The sequence below is a fragment of the Dermochelys coriacea genome, chromosome 25, assembly GCF_009764565.3.
Source record: "Dermochelys coriacea isolate rDerCor1 chromosome 25, rDerCor1.pri.v4, whole genome shotgun sequence".
Taxonomy (NCBI): Eukaryota; Metazoa; Chordata; order Testudines; family Dermochelyidae; genus Dermochelys; species Dermochelys coriacea.
Genome location: NC_050092.1, coordinates 15,619,409 through 15,641,388, shown reverse-complemented (window position 1 = coordinate 15,641,388; position 21,980 = coordinate 15,619,409). Strand labels below are relative to the sequence as shown.

Sequence of the window (21,980 nt, the reverse complement as noted above, 5' to 3'; positions counted from 1 at the left end):
GAAATTGTAGCTAATTTCCTTTTGCATTGATAAAACAGGCTCAGGATTTCTTAAGGCACTGCCTTCCCATAGCCCCCTTCCTAGTCATCGGTAGGGAACTTTTCACCCGAGCTGCGAGCTTCGTGACTTCCTCTTGCAGCTGAACAAAGTGGTGGTCACAATCTGATGTTTTGTTTCTTCTTTATCACGTTGTTTGCTCTTGTACTGGAAAGAGTTTCACACAGGGATGAGCAACAATAAGGAAGAGGCTTCAAAAGCAATTGGGACATGAGAGCTCGAATGTGGGGGGGGTGGGGAGTATGGCATCGGAAAAAATAGAGCAAGGCTCAAATGCCCCCTCCTCCTGAAGGCTCGCCCCTGAGAGAGGGCTCTGGCTGCTACTGAGCCAATAAATGCTTCTGATTCAGCCAGGGCCATCGCTGGTGGGTGTTCCCGGGTGTCCCCCTCCTCTGGGACTGAGCACTCTCTCACAGCGCTGCTAGACCCAGCCTCTCTGGGGGACAGGGAAATCTGGGAATGGAGACCAGACCTGGGTATTTCACATAGCAAACCACTGAAGCCACCATAATAGCTTTGGGTTGTATTGAAAAGAGAGGCTGGAATGACAGCGAGGAGAGCAAGAGGATTTAGCAAGGGAGTTGCTTTAAATTTAGGAAGGGATAGTTAATTATTTTTGTCAAGATCCAAATGTATTAGTCAAGGTCCAGACTCCGGAGGAAAAAAACCAAACAAACCCAACAACAACAACAATAATAAGTAAATACAAAGACTTTGGGGTCTGTCTTGCGGTCCAGATTTGGCCCTTGGTCTGCCTATTGACTACCCCGATCTAGGACAATAAAAGACTTGGAGTTCTTGAGTTTGCAGCTTCAGAAGCTTTTCTTATTCTCTAGCATTTTAAGAGTTCTTTCTGTATTTTTCCATTCACAGCTCTAGGCTAGAGGAGAGTGCCGAGTAGCACAGCTCTCATCAGGGATATTACTGTTGTACCTGTGAAAAACAAAAACAATCTCGGACTTGGGAAACTGCCGAGTCAGCACTTTGTAAACAGTGGGGAAGAGTTAAATTGTGAAGTGTAAAGAAGATTCTAGTTAACCATAAAGGTTCCTTGGGGTGGGTGGGAGGTGATTTGTTTTTCTTTTGACCTAGAATTGCATCTTTGAACTCTGCCTTATTGTTAGAGGGCACAGTTCAGAGTAATGCCCAGATTGGGAGAACAACAACTTAAAAAATGGTTTGTCTGGAGTTAATTAGTAATTACAGGAAGAGAAATCTAAAGCCGAGAATGTGCTGGCTGAGCCTGCCATTTGGTGTCACGTCTCTCTTGCCAGTGAATTTGTCCGTATAACTGTGCAAAACATAATGTTTAATTCAACAACATTTTAGATCTGCTTTCAAAGTGGTTGCATTTTTTTTTCAGAAAAATAACATCAGGGAATGGAACTGAGGACTCTAGGTAAAGACCTGACCCCTACAATCACCTGCTGCAATTTTAGTTAGCCAATCATGTGCTTGATAGTCTGAGGGTGGCAGTGGAAAGTTCAATTCAGCAGCAAAGATTTGCTTCAACAGCTTGTTGCATTTGTAAACTCTGGAGATGTCCATAGTGCTGGTTCCTTTCAGATGACTCGCTTTAATAGCAAAGATCACAATTGTTCCCTTTAACATGTGATTTGGATTTTAACTGGTCTGGTAACAGAGTGATCGAAAACTCTCATTGAGGGAAACAGGGAACATGGATTCCCCTCAAGCAACTAACATTGATTGTTCCTGACATAACTTGGATCCCCCAATTCACTCAGAGTTCCCAGCCTGAAATTCCTAGTTCCAAATATGATCACAGGATTCAAACACTGAGTGTAATTGTCTTGATTTAACATAATTTTAAAAAGGGGGGGGGAAATCGGGCTGGTGCTTGGTGCTGAATTCTAGTGAAACAAAAATGTCCCCTTTTCTGGTTTGGAAGTTAACTAGCAGCTCTCTCTTACAGTATGGGGGACTGCCAAAGTCTTGTCTGACAACTTGATAGTCACCACAGCAAGAAGTTGAAGTAAATCTGCTAACTAATATACAGTAATTTGAAAGAAAAACTTCAGTTAACCACTATTAAATATTACTAATGTGTGCAATGTGAGTCTGGCAGTACTGGGATCTTTGTTTAACTTTATTCTTTAAAATGTTGAAAAGAACATTCAAGACCTGCTTGGTGTTGAAAGGGTGAAAATTCTCTTCATGTACAAAACTGAGACTATAGGGCTCAGAGTAGTGGACATACTCCAGTGAGCCATGAAACCAGTCTTATGAGTTTTAAATGCAGGTTAGGATGCCGGGAATATGTACAGCACCCAATATGCTCAAACTCAGGGCTTAGGACATGATCCCATATGGTCAAAGCTACATTAAACGCAGGGTGAAGTCTTGAGTATTGCAGTCTTGTTAAAGCAGCATCCTACCTCTGTGGAACCCAGAGATTAGTCACATTGTTATGTTCAGCTGTGCTGAATTGGGAGAATTTGAGTCATTGCATACTTTGGCCTTAGCTTTTATTATTTCCATGTACAGTTATGAAACAAAGGTAGATCAAGACACAGGCACCACTAAAAGGTAGCATTTCTGCAGAGACATTGAGACGGGGGTTAGAACAAAAAGTTTTGAATTCTGTAGTTTGTGCTGCATTGTAAGTGCACTCTACTTGCATTTGAGTTTTCAGATGAACTCTGAACTCCCAGATAAATATGTTTGAGCTAAATATGGTGAATAATTTCTTAAATGTATTGTTCTGCAGGCCATCACGAAAACGAAGAGATCTTGGCAGTGTGGCTAATGCCACTGTCGTGGTACCCACCATCCCATCTTCGCTGAATACCTCCTCTGCAATAGCACCTGAAAATACAGAGGAACAGAAACCTTTTGAGAAAGTTAAGTCTAAGGAGTCCTTGGTTATCTCAGGTCTGCGGCATTTTACAGGGTATCGCATTGAGCTCCATGCTTGTAATCATGATGCCCAAGAATCCCGGTGCAGTGTCGCAGCATATGTTAGTGCCAGAACCATGCCAGAAGGTGAGTCGCCTTTACTGAGCTTTGCTTCAGGGGAATCTAATATTTTTAAATGGCAATTTTCTCGGTGTGTTAGCTGGATTTCAAAAAATGCCTTGGGAATCTCATGCGGATGAACTGGGCTGTACCTATTGCTAATAAATATTCCTGTTCGGTGGTTAGATGAAAAATCTGACATATTGGGTTGGGTCAGGTTTGCATTTTGTAAAATATTTTAGAACTTAAAAAAAGCTTTCTAAACATAATTTTGTAAAATCTGTTGGTTTTAGCAAAGGCTGATGACATTGTTGGTCCAGTTACCCATGAGCTAGTCGAAAAAAATGCTGTTCATTTGAAGTGGCAGGAGCCAAAGGAGCCGAATGGGCTAATTGTGCTATATGAAGTGAATTATGGGCGTCTTGGGGAGCCAGAGGTGAGATCTTCTTTCATTCAGCCTGTCTATAGATGGTATTTGAGTAGGTGTGCACTTCACACCCATGCTCTAACATGGGGAGGTAGCTGGGAAGTTAAATTTGCATATTCCTACATTCCCTAGACTCAGCTCCTCCATATCAAGCGTCGGGACAAGATCAGAATTTAAGCAGTTTGAAGTTTGAAGCAGAACCCACCAACTGCCTCCATCACTACTGGTTCGGCAGCTTTCTTGGTATGGACACATTAGAATGGAAGACCAGTGAATTCTAAAGTGTGTGTACCAATGAATGCTGTGACACAGCTGGCAATCGTGTGGGTGCCAGAAACTTTGGTGGCACAAGCAAATTGCCAGTGATGGACGTAAACTGAATATAGCAGCACCCCCTTTAAAGAGCTAGCCAGAGTGCAATCTGGATGTTGCTCAATCTTCAAGGAGACCACATCCCTTTGGGATTTACCATGATGATGAAAGTGCCCTGGAGTCTCTCTCTCCCTGGTAATGACTGGCTGCAGCTATGCACTCCCCTCCTGCAGGAGTAACATGGAGCACATCTCTGCCCATAAGGTGGATCACTATAACTGCAAGGGATGACTGGCTGCAGGAGTTCATGGAAACCTAGCTGTGGAAGTTCTGTTTTCCATGATGTTACTCCAGAAATGCAAGGCAGCCCACTCTGCCCTATTGTTCTAGTTTGTCTGGTTTCTTTTTTGCATGAACTTACCAGCAACTCTGGCAGAGAAATGTGCCCACCCTTACCCTCTGGGAGTGTGTTCCATGGTGATGGACAGCACTACAAATCGGTGTCCTCAGCATGAATCTCTCATTTGTTAGTCTGGTGTGGGGATTTCTGTAGGAATTTTAGTGCACAGAAAGCTATGGAAATGATATAGATGTAAATCTCAGCTGCTTATTGCGAAACAATTAAAATAATATTTCAAGGATAATAAATGGCAATCCTGACCCTGCAGACCCCAATGCCTGGGCAGGGTTCCAGTGGGGCTCTGCATGGATGGAAGGGTTTGCCTGCCCTGATCAAACGACAGAATTGAGGCCCAGTACAGCAAATGGCACGCGTCCCATATGATCTAATACTACTTAACAATGAGAGGCAAACCTAGGATATACCGTTATAATGGGGAAGATTGGAGCATTCCAACACACAATTATTTGTCTCTTTGCTGTTCAGGGAACTGTGAGGGGAGAGTCCTCATGCTAATATCCTTTAAAAAGTCTTTGTGGGAGGACTTCATTTGAAATAGCTTGTGATTTAGCTCTTGTTTTCCTTTGGTTGCTTGTTGTAGCCTGTGCTTAGTATGAGCTTCCTTCTTGGGTGATCAGCAGAATATTCCACTTGCAGAGTTAACCTTTGGACTAACAAAGCTGTTGTTCTCGTTTATCTTTGGGCAACATGTTTTTATGGCTTTTCTTTCTTTGCCTTTCAAATCCAACTCTCAGGGTGATATGCAGCCCTTCCCTCCCTGCAGTGGGCTGGGTATTTGCTGAGATTGGTGAATGATTTCATGAATAAATGGTGTTAGGAATAAACTACTGCTAGTCACTGAACTTCTTTGGGTGTTAAATATCTGCCTAAGTTATGAGCTGGTAGAAGGCTGAAGTCTTGGCCTTTCTAACTCTCCCGCCCTTTTGTTTGTTTAAGAACTCTTCTTTGGTGTTTTGAATGTTGATTTGATGCCGAATGAAAATCACCATTAACCAGGGTATTAGAATTCTCAGTGGCTTTCATAGGAAACTGCCCACTGACTACAATACATCATTATGGTGTTAGCTGAAATACATTTAAAAGCACCCAGATGTTAGTGATCTAAATAAAAGCCCTGGACTAAGGTGGCAGAACCCTGGGGACTCATGGCGCTCTCCTGTTCTGACTTGCAGTAAATGTATTTGATTGTGTATAAACAATGCAAGTGATAAGCTGCCATCCTGTGCTCTGGCTGCCTGCCCACTAGTGTGTTCGTATACATAGCAATGTCTGCTCTAGCAGACTCTGAAATCCATCCCAAATGCCAGAATTGCTCTAAGTTGTTACATGGCCCAGACTCTCCACCCAAGTACAGGTGCTGGAAAGCTTAACTAATCTGGGCTCTGTCAGTGAGCTGTGGGTGAGGGGAGACTCCAGAATATGAGGATACCCCTCGCTAGTAGCACCCACCTATTTATATCCCATTGGCAGAGCCAGCCCCCATGAAATCAGGTCCTGAGTGACTTAGTGCTTTAGAATTTATAGTTTAAGCCCACCACCTGGAATCCCATTTGGAAACGTGCAGGGAGCCAGCACTGATTATGATGCTGCACTTCCTCTTCCCCAGTGCTGTTGTCTGGGGGAGTGCTGAGGAACAGCCATGTCTTGAGGTGAGAAGGGCCTGGATGACTGCAACAGGGACTGCATGTCAAAGAAGTGCACGTGCTTGTTTCATTGGGCACAGGTGGAGAGCAGAGCTCTCCGAGTAACAGCCTTAGGGCAGGCCAGATCCGGTAGCTCGTAATCCTTGGTCACAAGTTGCTATTTCCAGCATCATCTCAGTCTCCCTAGCCATTGTACTGTTCCCCCTGTCTGTTGGGGTTCAGCAGAGGCTGGACAGGGAAGATTTGCAGATTAATCTGTGGAAGGGAGGTTGGTTATTACAGGCCTCATGACTGTGCTGCATTCTTCAAGAGGCAGTGAAGTAAAGCTGTCATTTTCCATCCTGCAGGAGGCACACTACTGCGTTTCTCGTAAGCAGTTTGCTAATGAACAGGGCTGTAAGTTACGTGGACTACAGCCTGGAAACTACAGCGTCCGAATCCGAGCCACCTCACTGGCAGGAAATGGGTCGTGGACAGAGCCCACGTATTTCTATGTGGCTGATTATTGTGAGTTTACTTGCTCAAAGTTTAATGTTTTAATAGAAATCCAGGCTATCCTCTGGAGGGAGGAGCACAGCACAGAGCCAGGGGCTGGAATAGAAGTGCATGGGGAAAAATATGGTGATCTGGGTATTACAAGTGGCAAACACGTTAGAGAAACTTGACAGGCTCTTAAAAGTTGATCTGTTTCCTTCACTTATTTGTTAACGCTGAGGCTGAGGTCACAGTCCTGGATGGCTGTGCATTGCTTGCCTATGGCATAAGGGCAAAGCAAACTGCCTTCCTGTGTGTGAGTTTAGAAACCTCTGGAAATGGGCTCTTCGAAACTGAAGAGCCGCCTTCTGCATTGAGTTGACTAGCGAGAAAAGCACCCCCCCATCCACTTTATGTCGGAAATGGCTTTGCTCTGCACTTAAGTTTGGGAGCGCAAGAAGACAGTGGAGATGGGAGATTGTTTGTTTGGGAGCCACCTCTGGTTCTATTCAAAGTTCCCATCATCAGGGATGTTGATAAGCACTTTGATTTGCCCGCATTTGACATGAATTAGCCAGCTAGCTGGATTGTCTGCAGCCATCAAAGTGCTGAGGCGCTTGCCAGTCTTGTTCTGGGTGGAGCACAGCAAGTTTGGATAGGAAGAGGTTCCTGCTTTGTGCAATGTTGGGCCAACTCTGGAGAGCACCTCTGAGTCCTGTCACTTTGGCAGGATCTCACCCTGCACTCATGGGTGTGCAGGTGTTTCAGGGTGGGGTCAAGAAAAGACTAAACTGCTTGGAAGCCCATGTAACACTCTCTCTCTCTCTCTTCTCTCTCTCTCTCTCTCTCAGTGAACCCTCAGTCTAATATTGCTGTTGTTGTTGTCCCAATCATTTTTTCCATAATAATTGCTGGAATTATTGGAGCTGCCTACGTATTTGTGAAAAAGAGGTGGGTGATGTATATAGCTCTCGGCAGAACAACAAAATCTCTTACCAAAGAGATACACTAGTAGTTTTCTGTGGCTTTTTAAAAGAGGTAACAGATTTTAGCAGAACAGCTAAATGACTTATCTAGGAAACATCTTGCATTTGGAGATCTGAAGTTCAGGGGCTGTTATCTGTCCTGTGCTTTGGGAGTTGTTTTAATTACATGGCTGCATGTAGACTCTAAGGGTATGTCTACATTGCAACTAGACACCTGCAGCTGGCCTACACCTGCTGACTCTGACTTGTGGGACTCAGGCTGCAGGACTGGTGGAGCCTGGGATATTGGACTCCGCAAGGTGGGGGTCCCAGAGCTCAGGCTCCAGTCTGAGCCCAGAAGTCTACATAGCAATGAAACAACCCCATGAGCCCAAGTCAGCCCCTCAAGCCCTAAGGCAGGGGTGGCCAACCTGAGCCTGAGAAGGAGCCAGAATTTACCAATGTACATTGCCAAAGAGCCACAGTAATATGTTAGCAGCCCCACATCAGTTCCCCCACCCCGCTCCCAGCGCCTCCCACTCACCGACAGTCCCGCCAATCAGCACCTCCCCCTCCCTCCCTCCATCTCCCAATCAGCTGTTTCGTGGCCTGCAGGAGGCTGGGGAGGAGGTGGGAGGAGCGAGGGCACTGCAGGCTCAGGGGAGGGGGCGGGAAGGGGTGGGTAGGGGCAGGGCCTATGGCAGAGCCAGGGGTTGAGCAGTGAGCACCCCCATTACATTGGAAAATTGGCACCTGTAGCTCCAGCCCCGGAGTTGGTGCCTGTACAAGGAGCCAAATATTAACTTCTGAAGAGCCGCATGTGGCTCTGGAGCCACAGGTTGGCCACCCCTGGCCTCAGATGACAGAAACACGAGGCACAAAACTGTAGAAATACTGAAACTTTATATGTATCTGTCTTGCTTCCAGACAAACTGAAGGACCAACGGGGCCACTCTATGCATCCTCTAACCCGGAGTACCTGAGTGCCAGTGATGGTGAGAGCATGCTGCAGTTCTGACCATTCCAGTGCTTCACTTGGTTTTCAATTATGACTTGGGAAACATGGACCAACTTATAAAAGTTTAAAAGATGTTCTTGTCCATTCCTGGGTGGGAAAATGCTGCTACTAGAGCAATTCTAGGGTAGAGAGGAGGAGATCAGTTAGTTTTAAAAAAAAAAAAAAAAAAAAAACCCACTTTTGGGTTGGCAATAACTATTGGGAAGTGGTGTGCTATTAAAATGCTCGCTACTTTGAGCTGTGTACTGCAGAATAGGAACGAATAGGTGACGCTGGGATTTTTTACTGCCTCTCTTGGCTGTTGTATTTCTCCAGGTTTTTTTTGCTCAAGAATCTCTGGTACACTGATGCTTTTCAAAGAATACCTAATGGGATCACAATCAACACCTGCATCTTTTGCGTGCCCCACATTTCTCAGGGCTACTCTGTGTAATCCATTGAAAAGGGTTTGGAAAGGAGTTTTCTCCCTTTCCTGCTGTAGGAATGCCTGTCATCTTAGACAATACACTGTGTTTAAGCAAAGTACTTTGCATTCAATTTCATTGTGTTAAGAGGAGTAAGAAGGGGGCTGTTTACTGAAGCAGTCATGTTTGTCCTCTTGCCCAGGCTTCTGCAGTACAAGGCTGACAGTCTGAACACAGCAAGATTATTTTAAGATGTTGAATTTTAGAACAGTATCTCTGTATCCATTTTGTTTAGATTTGTTATATCTTCGTGGAAAGTGAGCTCAGTACGGAATATTACATACAGTACAGGAGCGGTACAGGACATGGGCGTTTGAACTAGTGAATGTGAATGCTGGATGTCTGCTTGTGGATCATAATCCCCCTTTTACCTGCATTGTGTGCTTGCAGCTGCATTCTGTCACTCACCCTGCAGATTTTCCCTGGCCCACGCTTTGCAAGACACTCCTTGCCTCGCCCCTTGTGCAGACATTTGCACCAGGATAAAGTGGGTAGGAAATACTGCTGTCTGATTAGTGTTTCACACCCACCTTGCTCAGGTGTAAATGGCTGCACAAGGCAGGGGGTGACTTTGGCCCCCAGTTTCTAGTCCAGCCCCTGTCTCCTGAGCCTGATTGCAGAAACCTCTCTCCAGGAACTGCTCTGCTCATTCAGAAATGTCTTTCTCCACTTGACAGTTTATGTGCCCGATGAATGGGAAGTCCCACGAGACAAGATTAACCTTCTCAGAGAGCTCGGGCAAGGCTCCTTTGGGATGGTGTATGATGGGATAGCCAAAGACATAGTGAAAGAGGAGCCAGAGACTCGGGTAGCTGTGAAAACGGTTAACGAATCTGCCAGCCTCCGGGAGCGCATTGAGTTTCTGAATGAAGCTTCTGTAATGAAAGGGTTCAACTGCCATCACGTGGTAAGTGAAGTTTCTCTACAGTAAATGACTTGCTGGTGAAAATCCCACCTTCGAACTAATGTCTCTTTAGTGCTTTATAATGCTAGAGGATCAGGCTAAAAAAATGGTTAAAAGGGAAGCAAAATCCATCAGAGAGAGAGACGGGCAGGGTCTGGAAAATTCGTCTTCCTGTATAATTTTCCTTGTGCTCTTTCAAACCCCCACTTTATGACAGGGCCCATGTCCCGTGATAGCACTCTGGAATCTTGCTACAGAAGTGTTGGTGTGACCAGAGTGGGGCCAGCTATGGTCACTCAATTAGGGTGAACTGCAAAGAATGGGGAAGACAAACCCCATTTGGTGGATATTCCAATACTTAGATTTACCAAGCCAGCATAAAACAGCTTCATTACCTTACTGGTTACTCAGAAGTCCAGACAACACAGTTCCCTTAAAAGTGATCCAGCCTCAGGCCCCCATCCAGGTACCTAAGTCAAATATGATGATTTCTGTAAATCTTATTTCATCATATAAATGAAAGGATTCTACTAATCCCTAAGGATCGGACACATTACCTCCCAGGTTAACGAATGCTTCAGATCTTACCCAAATACACGCTACAGCCAATTCTTATTAACTAAACTAAAATGTATTAAAAAACAAAAGAGAGAGAGTATGGTTAAAAGATCAATATACATACAGACATGAGTTTAATCCATTGGGGATCAGATTCCTAACAGAGATGGTGAGCTTTGTAGTTGCAAAGAGTTCCTTTAGAATTCAGTTCATAGGTCATATTCCAATGTTCAAATCTCTCATTCAGGGCATACCAGCATAACTGGGATCTCAGTCTTGAAGCTCAAACTTTCCCTGATGAAACCTAAGCAGATCTGAGATGACAGAATCAGGATCCAAGGGTTTTTATACAGTGTTCTAGCATACACTGGACCATACAGTCCTGGTTAAACAATAGGCTTTTGATGTAACCTTTTGCTTTCTAAACACCACCAGTAATTAGTTACACAAATTAACATAGGATAGTTTATCCATTAGGCAGTCTATTACAAACTTCAAAGAGACATACAGAAAATGACATTATTTTACTCAAGATTCATCCAAATGTTAATATTCCCCTTTGATCTCTGAATCAATATTTATAGTGACAGACAGGAACTGTCTGTTTATGGATAGCATCTAAGGCACACACAATTAGTATTACTTCTAACAATATAGGTTTGCATTTCAAAGTTCTAGCCTATTTAGCATGAATATCCCTAATTATCATTTGCATACCTTTCTAACATGACTTTAAAGGTGGGCTTTGAGTAATTCAGCCTGCAAGCAGTTTAACCCTTTCCAGCCATGTGTCACCGTTTGTTTCATTGTAAACTCCATTTTCACAAATGTGCCATGCCCAGACACAATGCTAAGGGAGAATCCCCATTTCTGTTTTTCAGGTTCGCCTCCTAGGGGTGGTCTCAAAAGGACAACCCACACTGGTTGTCATGGAACTGATGGCACATGGAGATCTGAAAAGTTACCTTCGCTCCCTGAGACCTGATGCTGAGGTAAAGGTGGGAGAGAAGCGATATTGGGGGGTGGGAGCGTCATGCAACAGACTGACTTGCTTTGGTCTTTAATACTTTCTGACTTGACTTCAGAATAACCCTGGCCGTCCGCCACCCACTCTCAGAGAGATGATCCAGATGGCTGCAGAGATTGCAGATGGTATGGCTTACCTGAATGCCAAAAAGTTTGTCCACAGAGACCTTGCAGCCCGTAACTGTATGGTTGCAGAAGATTTTACTGTAAAAATTGGAGGTATGTAATGTGTGCTTCAGATCTAATACTAAGCTTTAACTGTTGAGAAGGAGGTTCTGTGAAATCCTAGACTAGTGCTACAAAGAGCCAGCTGATCTCCATTGATTTTTAACTGGCTTTAAAGTTCTTCACTAAGGTGAACTTTCTTTGCCCAATATCTTTTCCTGTTTCACCTGTCTTGCAGAAGGACCTGCAGGCACTTTGGTAAGTGGATTGTCTAGGTGAGCCTCACTGCAGCTTCTACAGTTTCTACTGAAATGCAGTTAATAACTTCTTCTAATGAAAGCTCCTCAGGGAATGTCATATTATTTCTTGCTTTCATGAGAACTGTGATGGAGAAAGTATCCTATTCATGGAGCATAAACTAAAAGTTAAGGACTGCTAAAGATGTAATTAGGCCCAAGGACTAGTTTTTTATGGAGTACAAATGTCTAAAACAAGTTCTTAACACCAGTTAAGCCGACAAAATTTAAAAATAATCCAAACCCCCCTCAAAGCCTCCTGTGGCCTGAGGCCAGCCATCTGGAATTTCAGGCCAAAAGGAATTCTGTTTTCATCAAGAGTGGGAAGAGATCAGTCAAAACACAGTTTAGTTACAACTGTGACAGTTTCCATTCCAGCAGAATGGTACCATGGCTGCATAATAGTTTAGGAAGGAGATGGGGGGGGTGGAAGGTGCTCAGCCTCATAATACTCTCAAGATAGCAGTATGACTGAAAGTTGGGGTGTCATAGGTGGAGTAATTGGGCAGCAAGACAGGCTCTAAGGCAAGTGATTGTGGCTCCCACACTGCAGAGATCCAGGAGAGGATTGTGGAAGACACCAGTGGAATGAAGTTAAGTAGGAGTCCTACGCTATCGGTGCCTGACCCCGCCTTCTGTGCTGGTACACACAGTGTTAAAGTGCACGTGTTACAGAAATCTGAGTCTTTTCAGCAAGTGGCAGGGCTGGACTGGGCATTAGTAATGCATCCGAACTTCTTTTGTCAGATTTTGGCATGACCAGAGATATCTATGAGACCGACTATTACCGTAAAGGAGGTAAAGGGCTGCTCCCTGTGAGGTGGATGGCACCCGAATCTCTAAAGGATGGTGTCTTTACTGTACTCAGATGTGTGGTAAGTTGTATTCTGCATTCCATGATGAATTGTAGCAGGATTCCTAATAGTGACATGGGTGACTTGATCTGTGTGTGGGGTGGGGGGTAAGTTCTTCAGAGAACAGGAAATTATATTTTAAAGCAGCTTCTTAAATATAGTGCATCTTCTAAAATCTTTCTGCCCCAAAAGTAAGCTGAACATTGTTTTCTCTAGATCCTCAGTATCAGTCTGATCAGTGGTTCTGGTCTTTTCTCAGGTCATTTGGAGTTGTCCTTTGGGAGATAAGTAGTTTGGCGGAGCAGCCATACCAGGGACTCTCTAACGAACAGGTGCTAAAATTTGTAATGGATGGAGGATACCTGGATCAGCCAGACAACTGCCCAGAGAGACTGTAAGTACTAGAGGCGGGTTGGAACTCTTATGCTCCTTTGGTTAAGGTATGGCCACTTAAGGTGGCTGTAATTCCGCCCCCTTCCCACCCTGATGAATGGGGGGGGGGAGCTAAGATGAATTTTGAGAGCCACCTGACAAAAAAATGTTGTCACCCCATCCTGAGTGACCCAGAGATGGAGAGTCAAAGGCAGCCCAGGAGACCAGAAAGGAAAGCCGAACTAAACTGGGCTATATGATCATAAGAAGAAAAAGTGCACACCAGAGGGCGTGAAGGCCAGAACATGGGGAAAGTCTAAAATATAAATAGGCCAAAACGAAAGACCTTTCTCATCACTGCATTTTAATGCACAATGATTCACCTCTGCAGAGTGATGTGCTAGGTAGGGCTGTGCTTGCTTCTCTGCAATTCCTCCCAAGTGGCTGCAAATGCTGGGGAGAAGCTCATGAATTAAAAGGGGGTGGGTGCTCCAGGACTGTAGAAGCTGTCTGCAAATCGACACCTGCCTGGCTGACACCTGGTCATACGTCTGTGTTAGACAATTCCACCTGGTTTGCTTCTAGGTAAGAGAGGTGGTGGCCACTTTCTGTGGATTAACTTTCAGGAATCCCTCATCTGGTGAATGGGAAGAGACGGTGGAAAGTGTCTTGTCTTGTGCTTTTTCCTGTCTTTCAGGCATAGCAAGGGCCCTAGTTAGTCTGTCCTCTCCAGTGGTTTTGCAAAAAGAAAAGGAGTACTAGTGGCACCTTAGAGACTAACAAATGTATCTGAGCTTAAGCTTTCATGAGCTACAGTGGTTTTGTCATCCCATCAGCATTTTATCCTTGCCCAGCATGTGCTCAGTGTTTGATTCTTTAGCCAACCTCAAGGGAGCACTTAAACTCTCCTCCCAAATGATGGGAATAACAATGGGCTTAACCCCCTATGGCCACTCAGGTGGGGGTTACTAAGAGAGTAATGGTGCTTAAGATCTGGAGTGCTCAATGTCATGCTGCCACTAATGAGTCCTTCTAGAATGAAACTTGCAGGGTCTCAGATGAGTTGCTAACTCCAGTGTTTAGTGTTAAAAATGGCAGTGGAGCTGTTTGTATCCTGCTATCCAAGTCTAGCCAACTCTAGGCTGCGTGTTGTCTGACGTGTTAGCCATCATCTTCCAGAGCCTACATTTGGAACGTGAACAGGACCTGGGCTGCCCATGGGAACAGCTGGGAGGAGGAGTGGCAGGGCAGGTAGAGATGCGAGGAATGTGGAAAGGGTAAACGCTGGAGGTCAGAAATACAGGGAGGCTCAAAAAGGAAACCTCTTGGGGGAGAGAGAGAGAGAGAACATTAAACAGACTTAGAAAAAGAATAAAAAATGGTATCAATTGGCCTTGAATAAATTGAGACTGGAAATTAGAAAAAGGTTTCTGGTCATTAGAGGAAGAAGGTTCTGGAACAGCCTCTCAATAGGAGTAGTGTGGCAAACAACTGAACTAGTTTTAAAATGGAGCTCAGTAAGTTTTATGAACAGGGTTATATGATGGGGTGACTTGCAGTAGCAGCGGAATGGGCTCCATGACCAGGAGGTTCTTTCCATTCCTGTGTTTCTACAATTGAATGAATCTGAGGGAGTCATGGGCCCTGACAGACATGGAAGGAGAGGAGCATGAGGCTATAATAGGAAAAGTGGAGACCAGGAAGAGAAACTAGAGAGGAAGAGAAGAAAACATAAGAGACTGTAAGTTGAAATGTTTGACCCGGGAATCAAAGTTGACAGCCATCGCAGGGAATTTGTCCCAACACTGGTTCAGATATTAAATTACACCAGCCCCTACTCAGGTCTGTGCCCGTAAAAGTGATTCCCAGATACCGACTCTCTTCTTTGTCCCCTTTCAGGCACAGCCTGATGCAGATGTGCTGGCAGTACAATCCCAAAATGCGCCCCACCTTCATTGAGATCATCGAGATGCTGAAGGAGGACTTGCACCCCAGCTTCCAGGAGGTCTCATTCTTTTACAGTGAAGAAAACAAGCCTCCCGAGACAGAGGAGTTTGAGATGGACTTTGAGAACATGGAGAGCATACCCCTTGATCCTTCCTCCTATTCACAGAGGGACAAAGTCCTGGGCGGGACAATGGGCCCTCCATGGGCCTCAAGGGGAACTATGAAGAGCATATACCTTACACTCACATGAACGGTGGCAAGAAAAATGGGCGGATTCTGTCAATGCCTAGGTCGAGCCCTTCCTAACACCACCTGTTTGGCCCACGGGTTGTGTTGTTTTTCCCCTCCGTGAATCTCAGGACTCTTGTTGTTGCTGCCACAGCATATGACATACAACTACAAACTCTCTGTTCAGATTTTTAATCATTTTATGATTAACAGACTTTTTTTGACAAGTTGAGTGGTTGTCAATGGACTTATCTGTGAACATAAATGGAAAAGGTTTCCATGGCGGCTGTCCCTTTTGTAGCCATGGTTCAAAACAGGAACTAACCTTGTAAATTAGGTTGAAAGAAGAGAATCCACATTTGCCAACAAAGGAAATGAAAATCAATGATGTCTGAGCTACATTATAAAAGTGCAGAGCAAAACTTCTGCGGGACATAAATGTTCTCAGTAGAATTCCAAGCTTTATGGCATCCTCTTCAGAAGTGTTTTTCACTACAGCCGAAGGATTTTAACACCCATTAATTGGACACGCCATTTCCTCAGATTGACCAATAGCTGCTGCTTTCATACTTTTTAATGAGTTAAATCCGAGTGTGTGTGTGTGTGTGTGTGCGCGTGCGTGCGTGCGCGTGCGTGCGTGCGTGCGTGCGCAGTATATACATGGGGTGTGTATATATATACAGATATACACTTCTTTTGTACATAAGTTTTGTATGTTCTCACAGAAGCTTTCTCTTCTTGGAAGTGTGTACGCCTCTTTTCCCAGTTTCCTGGAATGATTGAACCCTAAACAGATTTTTTGTACTAAGGACTCTTGGGAGTAGTTTTCTCTCATTAGCATATGAGGAAAAATATGCTAGGAGCCAAAGGAGTAGAAATCTGAGATTTGTGGCTACTTTCAAGACCAAACAAAACAGGAACCCCTGACTGGATATCAAGCTTTCTGTCCTTATAGCATTGAGTATATATTGTTTGTTGTAACATATTTAAAATGTTTTTAGTTTTAAATGTTAGCTACCATATAAATTATTGAGTGTTTGATTCTTTTTTGGGGGATGGGATTGGGGAGTTTGTTTGTTTGGTCTTAAAGTGGTCCATGGATTTCAGAATGAACTTTATTTTAGCTGATTACCCTCTTAGGAACTATGAAGCACATGTTAAGTTTGTACTTGACAAGGCTTTAAAATATAGTGTCATGATTTATCACACACAGTCAGCCGGCTCCAACTAAAGCCCCAAGATAAAGTAGTTTGGACTTGAGTTCGTTGGCGGGGGCTGACAGACAAAGCATTGCCTCAGCCTTCCATCGCTCTGTTACTTCACTTTCTTTCCCTTCCTTGTGCACTTTTCCACAGACATTGGAGAAAACGGTGCCAGGTGAAAGAGCAAAATCTCTAACAGAACAACAGACACTAACCCAACCCAGAGCGGGGAGTGCCAGGCTCCTGGCTCCAAGAGTGGAGCCAAAGCTGAACGTGACTGTGGTGAGCTAGTCTGTGCCTGTCTGTAGCCTGCATTGGCATTTGGCCTGGCAGAAGAAGTGGGATTTTGGCGTTTTCCTGAGATACCTGCATCATGCCCCATGGATAGTTACAGGGCCACTTTGTTCTTCGCAACGCCTCCAGCTCTTCAGGATGCTAACTTCTGTGTTTTGGGCTGGGCTTTGGTTTGCTGCTGTTTTGCATAAAAGGCAAAGCTGTTTAGCTTAGGGTGTTAGAAAAGCATCATGAAACTACATGTCTCCTACAGTGATGAAAGGATGTACTGTCAGGGAAAGGGGCTGAAGCAGAGGGGAGTGAATGTACTAATAGGCTTGAAAGAAGCAAACCCCTGGATGTTGCAGGCCATTGTAATGCAGGTGATGGTTTCAAAGGGAGACAGAAGGTGAAAATCAGCAGCTTTTCTTTGTGGACAGCTCAGGGAGCCACGACTCGCACAGTGACTCTGAGTTCCCTGTGCTGGGAGTAAATGATGCAGTCCTGGCTCATCTGGGTGGGGCACTAAGTGGTTTGTTACTCCAGACCACGTGCAGCTGCTCGTCTCCCCACAATTGAAAGACCAATCACTGAAAATAAAATAAGGGTTGGTGCTAATAGGGAGTAAATCATGGATCCCTCCCTGCTAACCCAAAACTATAGACTCCTGGTAGTATGGCACCTACATAAAGAATTATGGACTTTCTGCACTTCCTGAAAGGAACAGCACCCCGTTATGTTTGTAAGGCCTGACTCTGTTGGGACAAAGAGAGAAGGTACAAAAAGATTGTTCAAAATTAGATGCAAAATATATTGTATAAATCTGAGGCCAGAACTTTACAGTTCGAAAGGCCTAGCTTGCAGTCTTGTGCTTTACAATATAGTAACTATTTAGCAGCCCTACGCTACACTGCAGGGAAGAAGTATTCACACACTTTTTTCTAATTGAGAGAGGTTTTCTTATTAGGAAAATTTTTATTTATTTTAATATAAAATCACTGTAAAAACAAACAATTTTCTTTCTTAAAACATACAAAATGTGTACATTTTTATCTTTGAAAACTTGGCAGGAGGGTGTGGTGGGGTGGTGTTGGTTTTTTTGTTCTGTTCTGGCACAGTCTACCTCAGTGTCCCATAAGGCAATTTTTAATATTGTGCATCTCTAGACTTGATGAAATATTCTGGTCTGGACCTATTATGAATTGGGGAAAATCAATATCAGCTGATTCCAATACGAGGGACCATTCACCGCAGGGATGGGAGAACAGCTAATCATTATTTATCATTTAACTTAAACAGTAACGACCAAAATCCTATTTGTGGCTCCAAGTACAGTACACAATGGCCAAATTTGACTGATGCAATCCTCTTAGTTCTGTATGATTAGGAAAATATCCCGATATGGACAAAATAGTAATTTCCAAGGCTAAATATTTTAAGTATTTGGAAGTTCTTCCTGATGCAATGCCCTGAAATAGAATAAATGGCATTTGTTTGGAATAACATGTGACCAGGGTGGACCAGATAATCAACAGTGCATGATAGATCTAGTTTGAGTTGGACAGCTTGGATCACGTCCATGTTCTTAATTTATACCAGTGTGAATCTGGAGTAAAAATAATAAGATGTGACCCCTAAAGTACAACTTTCTCACCATACTGTTGCTTTAGGAACATTGCAGAATTGAAGTGATTGTCTCTGGCTATTATTGGCACTGTAGAAGACCTTATATGTACACAAATATTGGAACCCCGTATTGGGTTTGGCTAGCTTTAGTTGATATTGGTTGGCCCTGTGTAGTGCACATGACTTGCAGTGTCCAGCTCTTTGAAGAAGGCAGGGAAATATGCTGTGTTTTGTGGTCCAGGCAGTCATTCACATGGCATAAATGCATGTTCCTCACATGGGTTACTTCAAACTTCTTTTCTTTCTCTCTCTGCATGCGAGTGTGTGGGTGCGGGGGTGGGTGTTGTTGAAATCTAATTCCTTTTTTTAAAAAATCAGCTGTTACAGCACTTAGCATTTAAAGCTGATGCTTGCTTTTCTGTAGAGGTGAGAAGCACAATTGAAAATGCTCTGCTAAAGCCCAACATTTGCTTTGGAAAATCTTCATTTTTAGCCCAGTTGACATTGTGCTCCATACTGTTGAAATTATCGTTATCCTGAAGCATGTTGGGGCTCAGAAGAACCCTGGCACTGTGTTGCTGGGAACTACTCCTGTAACACCAGCCAAGAGGCAGCAGGGCCCATGCATGAATATAGTTGATGAGATCTGTGTGTGATGGACGAAAGTTTCTAGTTTTGAGCTGTTCCTACTAACTCATTTGCAGAAAGGGCGTTAGCAGTAATTGGCTTGTTCCTGGTCCGGCGGAGCTGTTGCTCTCATGAACTTAACAGATTCATATTGGAACTGAAAATACTGTTACTGTAACAGAAGCATAGGCACACGCTGAGGGAGAAATCCTGACCTTTGTGAGAGGTGAGGAGGAGAACAGTTATCCAGGACTCAAGGTGGAATGGCTCAGATTGAGCAGTTGCAGCACACTACTGAGAAGCCCTCTTTCTCCTTGTCCAAAGCATGTCTCTCTGGCTATCACTGGTACCGATGACCACAGTAGATGTCAGGATGGGCCCCTCTTCCTAACATTCACCTGAGAACCCGTCCTGCTGCCTTGTGATGCAGGTAGGAAGTTCTCCACATCCCCCACTGCAAAAGGCGTCCAGCCCCATAGTGTAACACTATTTCTAAAGCTAGCAAAGCAGAAGAGATGAGCAGTGAGTCCTTGTGCACTGCTATCTTTCTGTAATGCAAATGTTAAAGCGTGAGAACAGACAGGTTTCTCAGAAACATTTGCACGTTAAATTCAGTTGCCACTTCCTGAATGCCTCTTGCAAGGTTGGTGGTACTTCACTTGCAATACAGCACACCTTGCACTGCAAAAACCTATCTGCTAGGTTCAAAAATGTCTGTTGTGGCTGCTTGTAAATATTCTGTCGTCGTAAAATAGAAGAGCTGATTATCGTAAACTAACTGTGCCAGCATTATTTGGTTAGACATGTGACATGAAATAGACCAAGCTGCAACTTCACGATCTTTCTTACATTGAGTAGTAAAGCAGCTACATCAGATGGGAAAAGGTTGCTGTTAGGTTGCTAAAGGGTACTTTGGATTATGGGTCGTATATCTGTTTCCTGTCAAATTTGTATTGTAATAATGGGACACTTTTGCTTAATTTTTAGTATGTTGCATATGATGATGGTTTCTCTTTGGAAAATCTCAAAGTTGCTTCCCGTGCTATTTACCTAGAATATGATGGAGGAGGAGGGCAGGAGTGAGGTAGACACTGTGCCAATTATCCTTGAGCCTCATTTTCTTGGGGGAAGGGGAGAGGAGAGCAGATTCCCTCTTGAATGTCGCTGTGCTATGAAGAAGGGGTCTTGAGGAGCACTAAGCCTTCACTACAGAGCTGGTGCCTCCAGATATTACTGAGACTATATGCTTGTTTTACAAGTTAGAAATCAAACCAAAATTTTTTGTGCCATAAATGTTTGCTAAAGAGGCTCATGCTGGGAGCCTCATCAATCCATGTGAGATGGGTTCCGAGGCTCTGCTCTGGCATCTTGAATAATACCAGAGGAAGCAAGAAAACTGCAGGAGAACCTTTGATCCTCTTTATTTCCTAGCCTGCCTCAAAAGCCACCTGACTAAACTTCTCTTGGAACTCTTTTTTACTTGGAGACTAGGGGGCATGTTTTATGTCATGAGCTAATTGCCTTTGAAAGCACAGCTGGTGCCTATCAGTTTCCTAGGAGTAGTGTCCAGGGAAAGGAGCTGTTGAATGAATTGGAATCGAGGAATAGTAACGTCAGAAATACATAAAGTCTCTGAGATAAAATTAGTTGTTGTTTCTATGAACTTAATAAAAAGGCCAATTTTAATTTATCTTCTGCTTGGCTTGATGTTAACTCTGCTTGCATACTGTACACAAATGTTGATGTAAGAACATTAACATGCCTCAGCCTGTTCTGTTTTGGCTTGCCTTGTTACGAATATCATAAGAATGAGGCCAACAGTAATTTTTCCCTTTGGAAGAATTTGAATATTTGAAGGCAATTTTAAAACTTAGGTTTTTATAAAAACAGCTGCTGCCATGAAATATGTCCTTTAAAAATAACAAACAAACCACCATTCGTGTCCTTCCAGAAAATAAGCATTTATTCTTGCAGTTTAACAAATGTACTGCACCACAAAGCAAGCTATAAGAGTACAGGTGGAGAAGTGGTGATTTTTATATTGTATAATAAAGTTAGTATTAATTTTTACAGTGTTACTCTTTTTTTTGTCAAAGTAGTTGCAGTCAGCAAGAAAGAACGTTCCTGAAAGTCTTTTTTGTTCTTAACTCCCTAAATTGTCCAAAAGCCTAGTAAATGATTCATTTCACTCATTCTAGAAAATCATGATTAATGGACACTTTGGCCCAGACTGAACTACATGCCTAACTTTTCAAAGTACTTGAGTAAATCATTGACTTAAATTAAGGCATGTGCTTGAGCAACTAGCTGAATTAGGGCCAATAAACACTCTGCAAAGTATATTCCCAGTTTAGCTCTGGCTTTGTGTTACAATGAATAGAAAAATCTAGGTTGAACGGGGAAATACTGACTCAAGTAGATAGTCCTTGCGTTTCTCTGATGTACTCCCCCTTGTTACCAAAGTACTCTTATTTAATTTAAATTCTCCCAGCAGCACCCAATAACCGTTCAACACCCATTACTGAATATTTACCCCACCCCACCCTCAAAGATGGAATTTTTAGAGAGGCCACTTTTGACTTTGGAAGGTTGAATTAAAATTTTAAAATCCTACTTAAAATTACAAGTTTTTACCTTTAGCTTTATGTGGGGTGCAGAATACACTTGTTCAAGTATCAAAACAGTAGTTTGTGTTTGAGGAACTACACAGATGTGAGTACTGGTCATCAGCTTTATCAAACTAAGCCAGAAGTGAATATTGTTCTGCATGTACCTTAAATAAACTGAAGGCAAATTCAGTTAAATGTTAGGTGAAGTTCTGTGAAGTCTTTATTTTCTGTGTTTAATCTTGCTGCTCCTGCCTTCCTTTCTGCACACAGAAGGTCCCAGAATGCTGATAGTCTTGCAGATACCTCTTTTTTGAAATAAAGTAAAGGATCAAAATGTGCCATGGTTTAAAAATAAATAAAAAAATAAATAAATAAAAAGCTTGATTTATTTTTTCAATGTTTTCATATAAGAGCCAAGCAGTGACAAGTATAAAAAATACCGTTGAATATTAAAAATCTTGCTGTGTGTAAAATATTGAACAATTAACTGTTTATATTAAAATTCTGAATAAATTATCCCAGAATAACTCTGGTAA

General features: G+C 43.3%; 1 protein-coding gene across 1 annotated transcript in view; it reads left to right on the top strand.

The window, feature by feature from the left end:
• Positions 1-21,980, top strand: part of INSR (insulin receptor) — a 104,305-nt gene extending 82,325 nt beyond the window's left edge. Inside the window, 14 exon segments of the mRNA XM_043502630.1 lie at positions 1,421-1,456; positions 2,786-3,060; positions 3,327-3,469; positions 6,184-6,343; positions 7,162-7,261; positions 8,203-8,270; positions 9,435-9,664; positions 11,101-11,211; positions 11,305-11,464; positions 12,454-12,565; positions 12,567-12,581; positions 12,820-12,954; positions 14,832-15,061; positions 15,064-21,980. Coding sequence (XP_043358565.1) covers positions 1,421-1,456; positions 2,786-3,060; positions 3,327-3,469; positions 6,184-6,343; positions 7,162-7,261; positions 8,203-8,270; positions 9,435-9,664; positions 11,101-11,211; positions 11,305-11,464; positions 12,454-12,565; positions 12,567-12,581; positions 12,820-12,954; positions 14,832-15,061; positions 15,064-15,185 — 1,897 coding nt within the window. The 3' untranslated portion in view covers positions 15,186-21,980.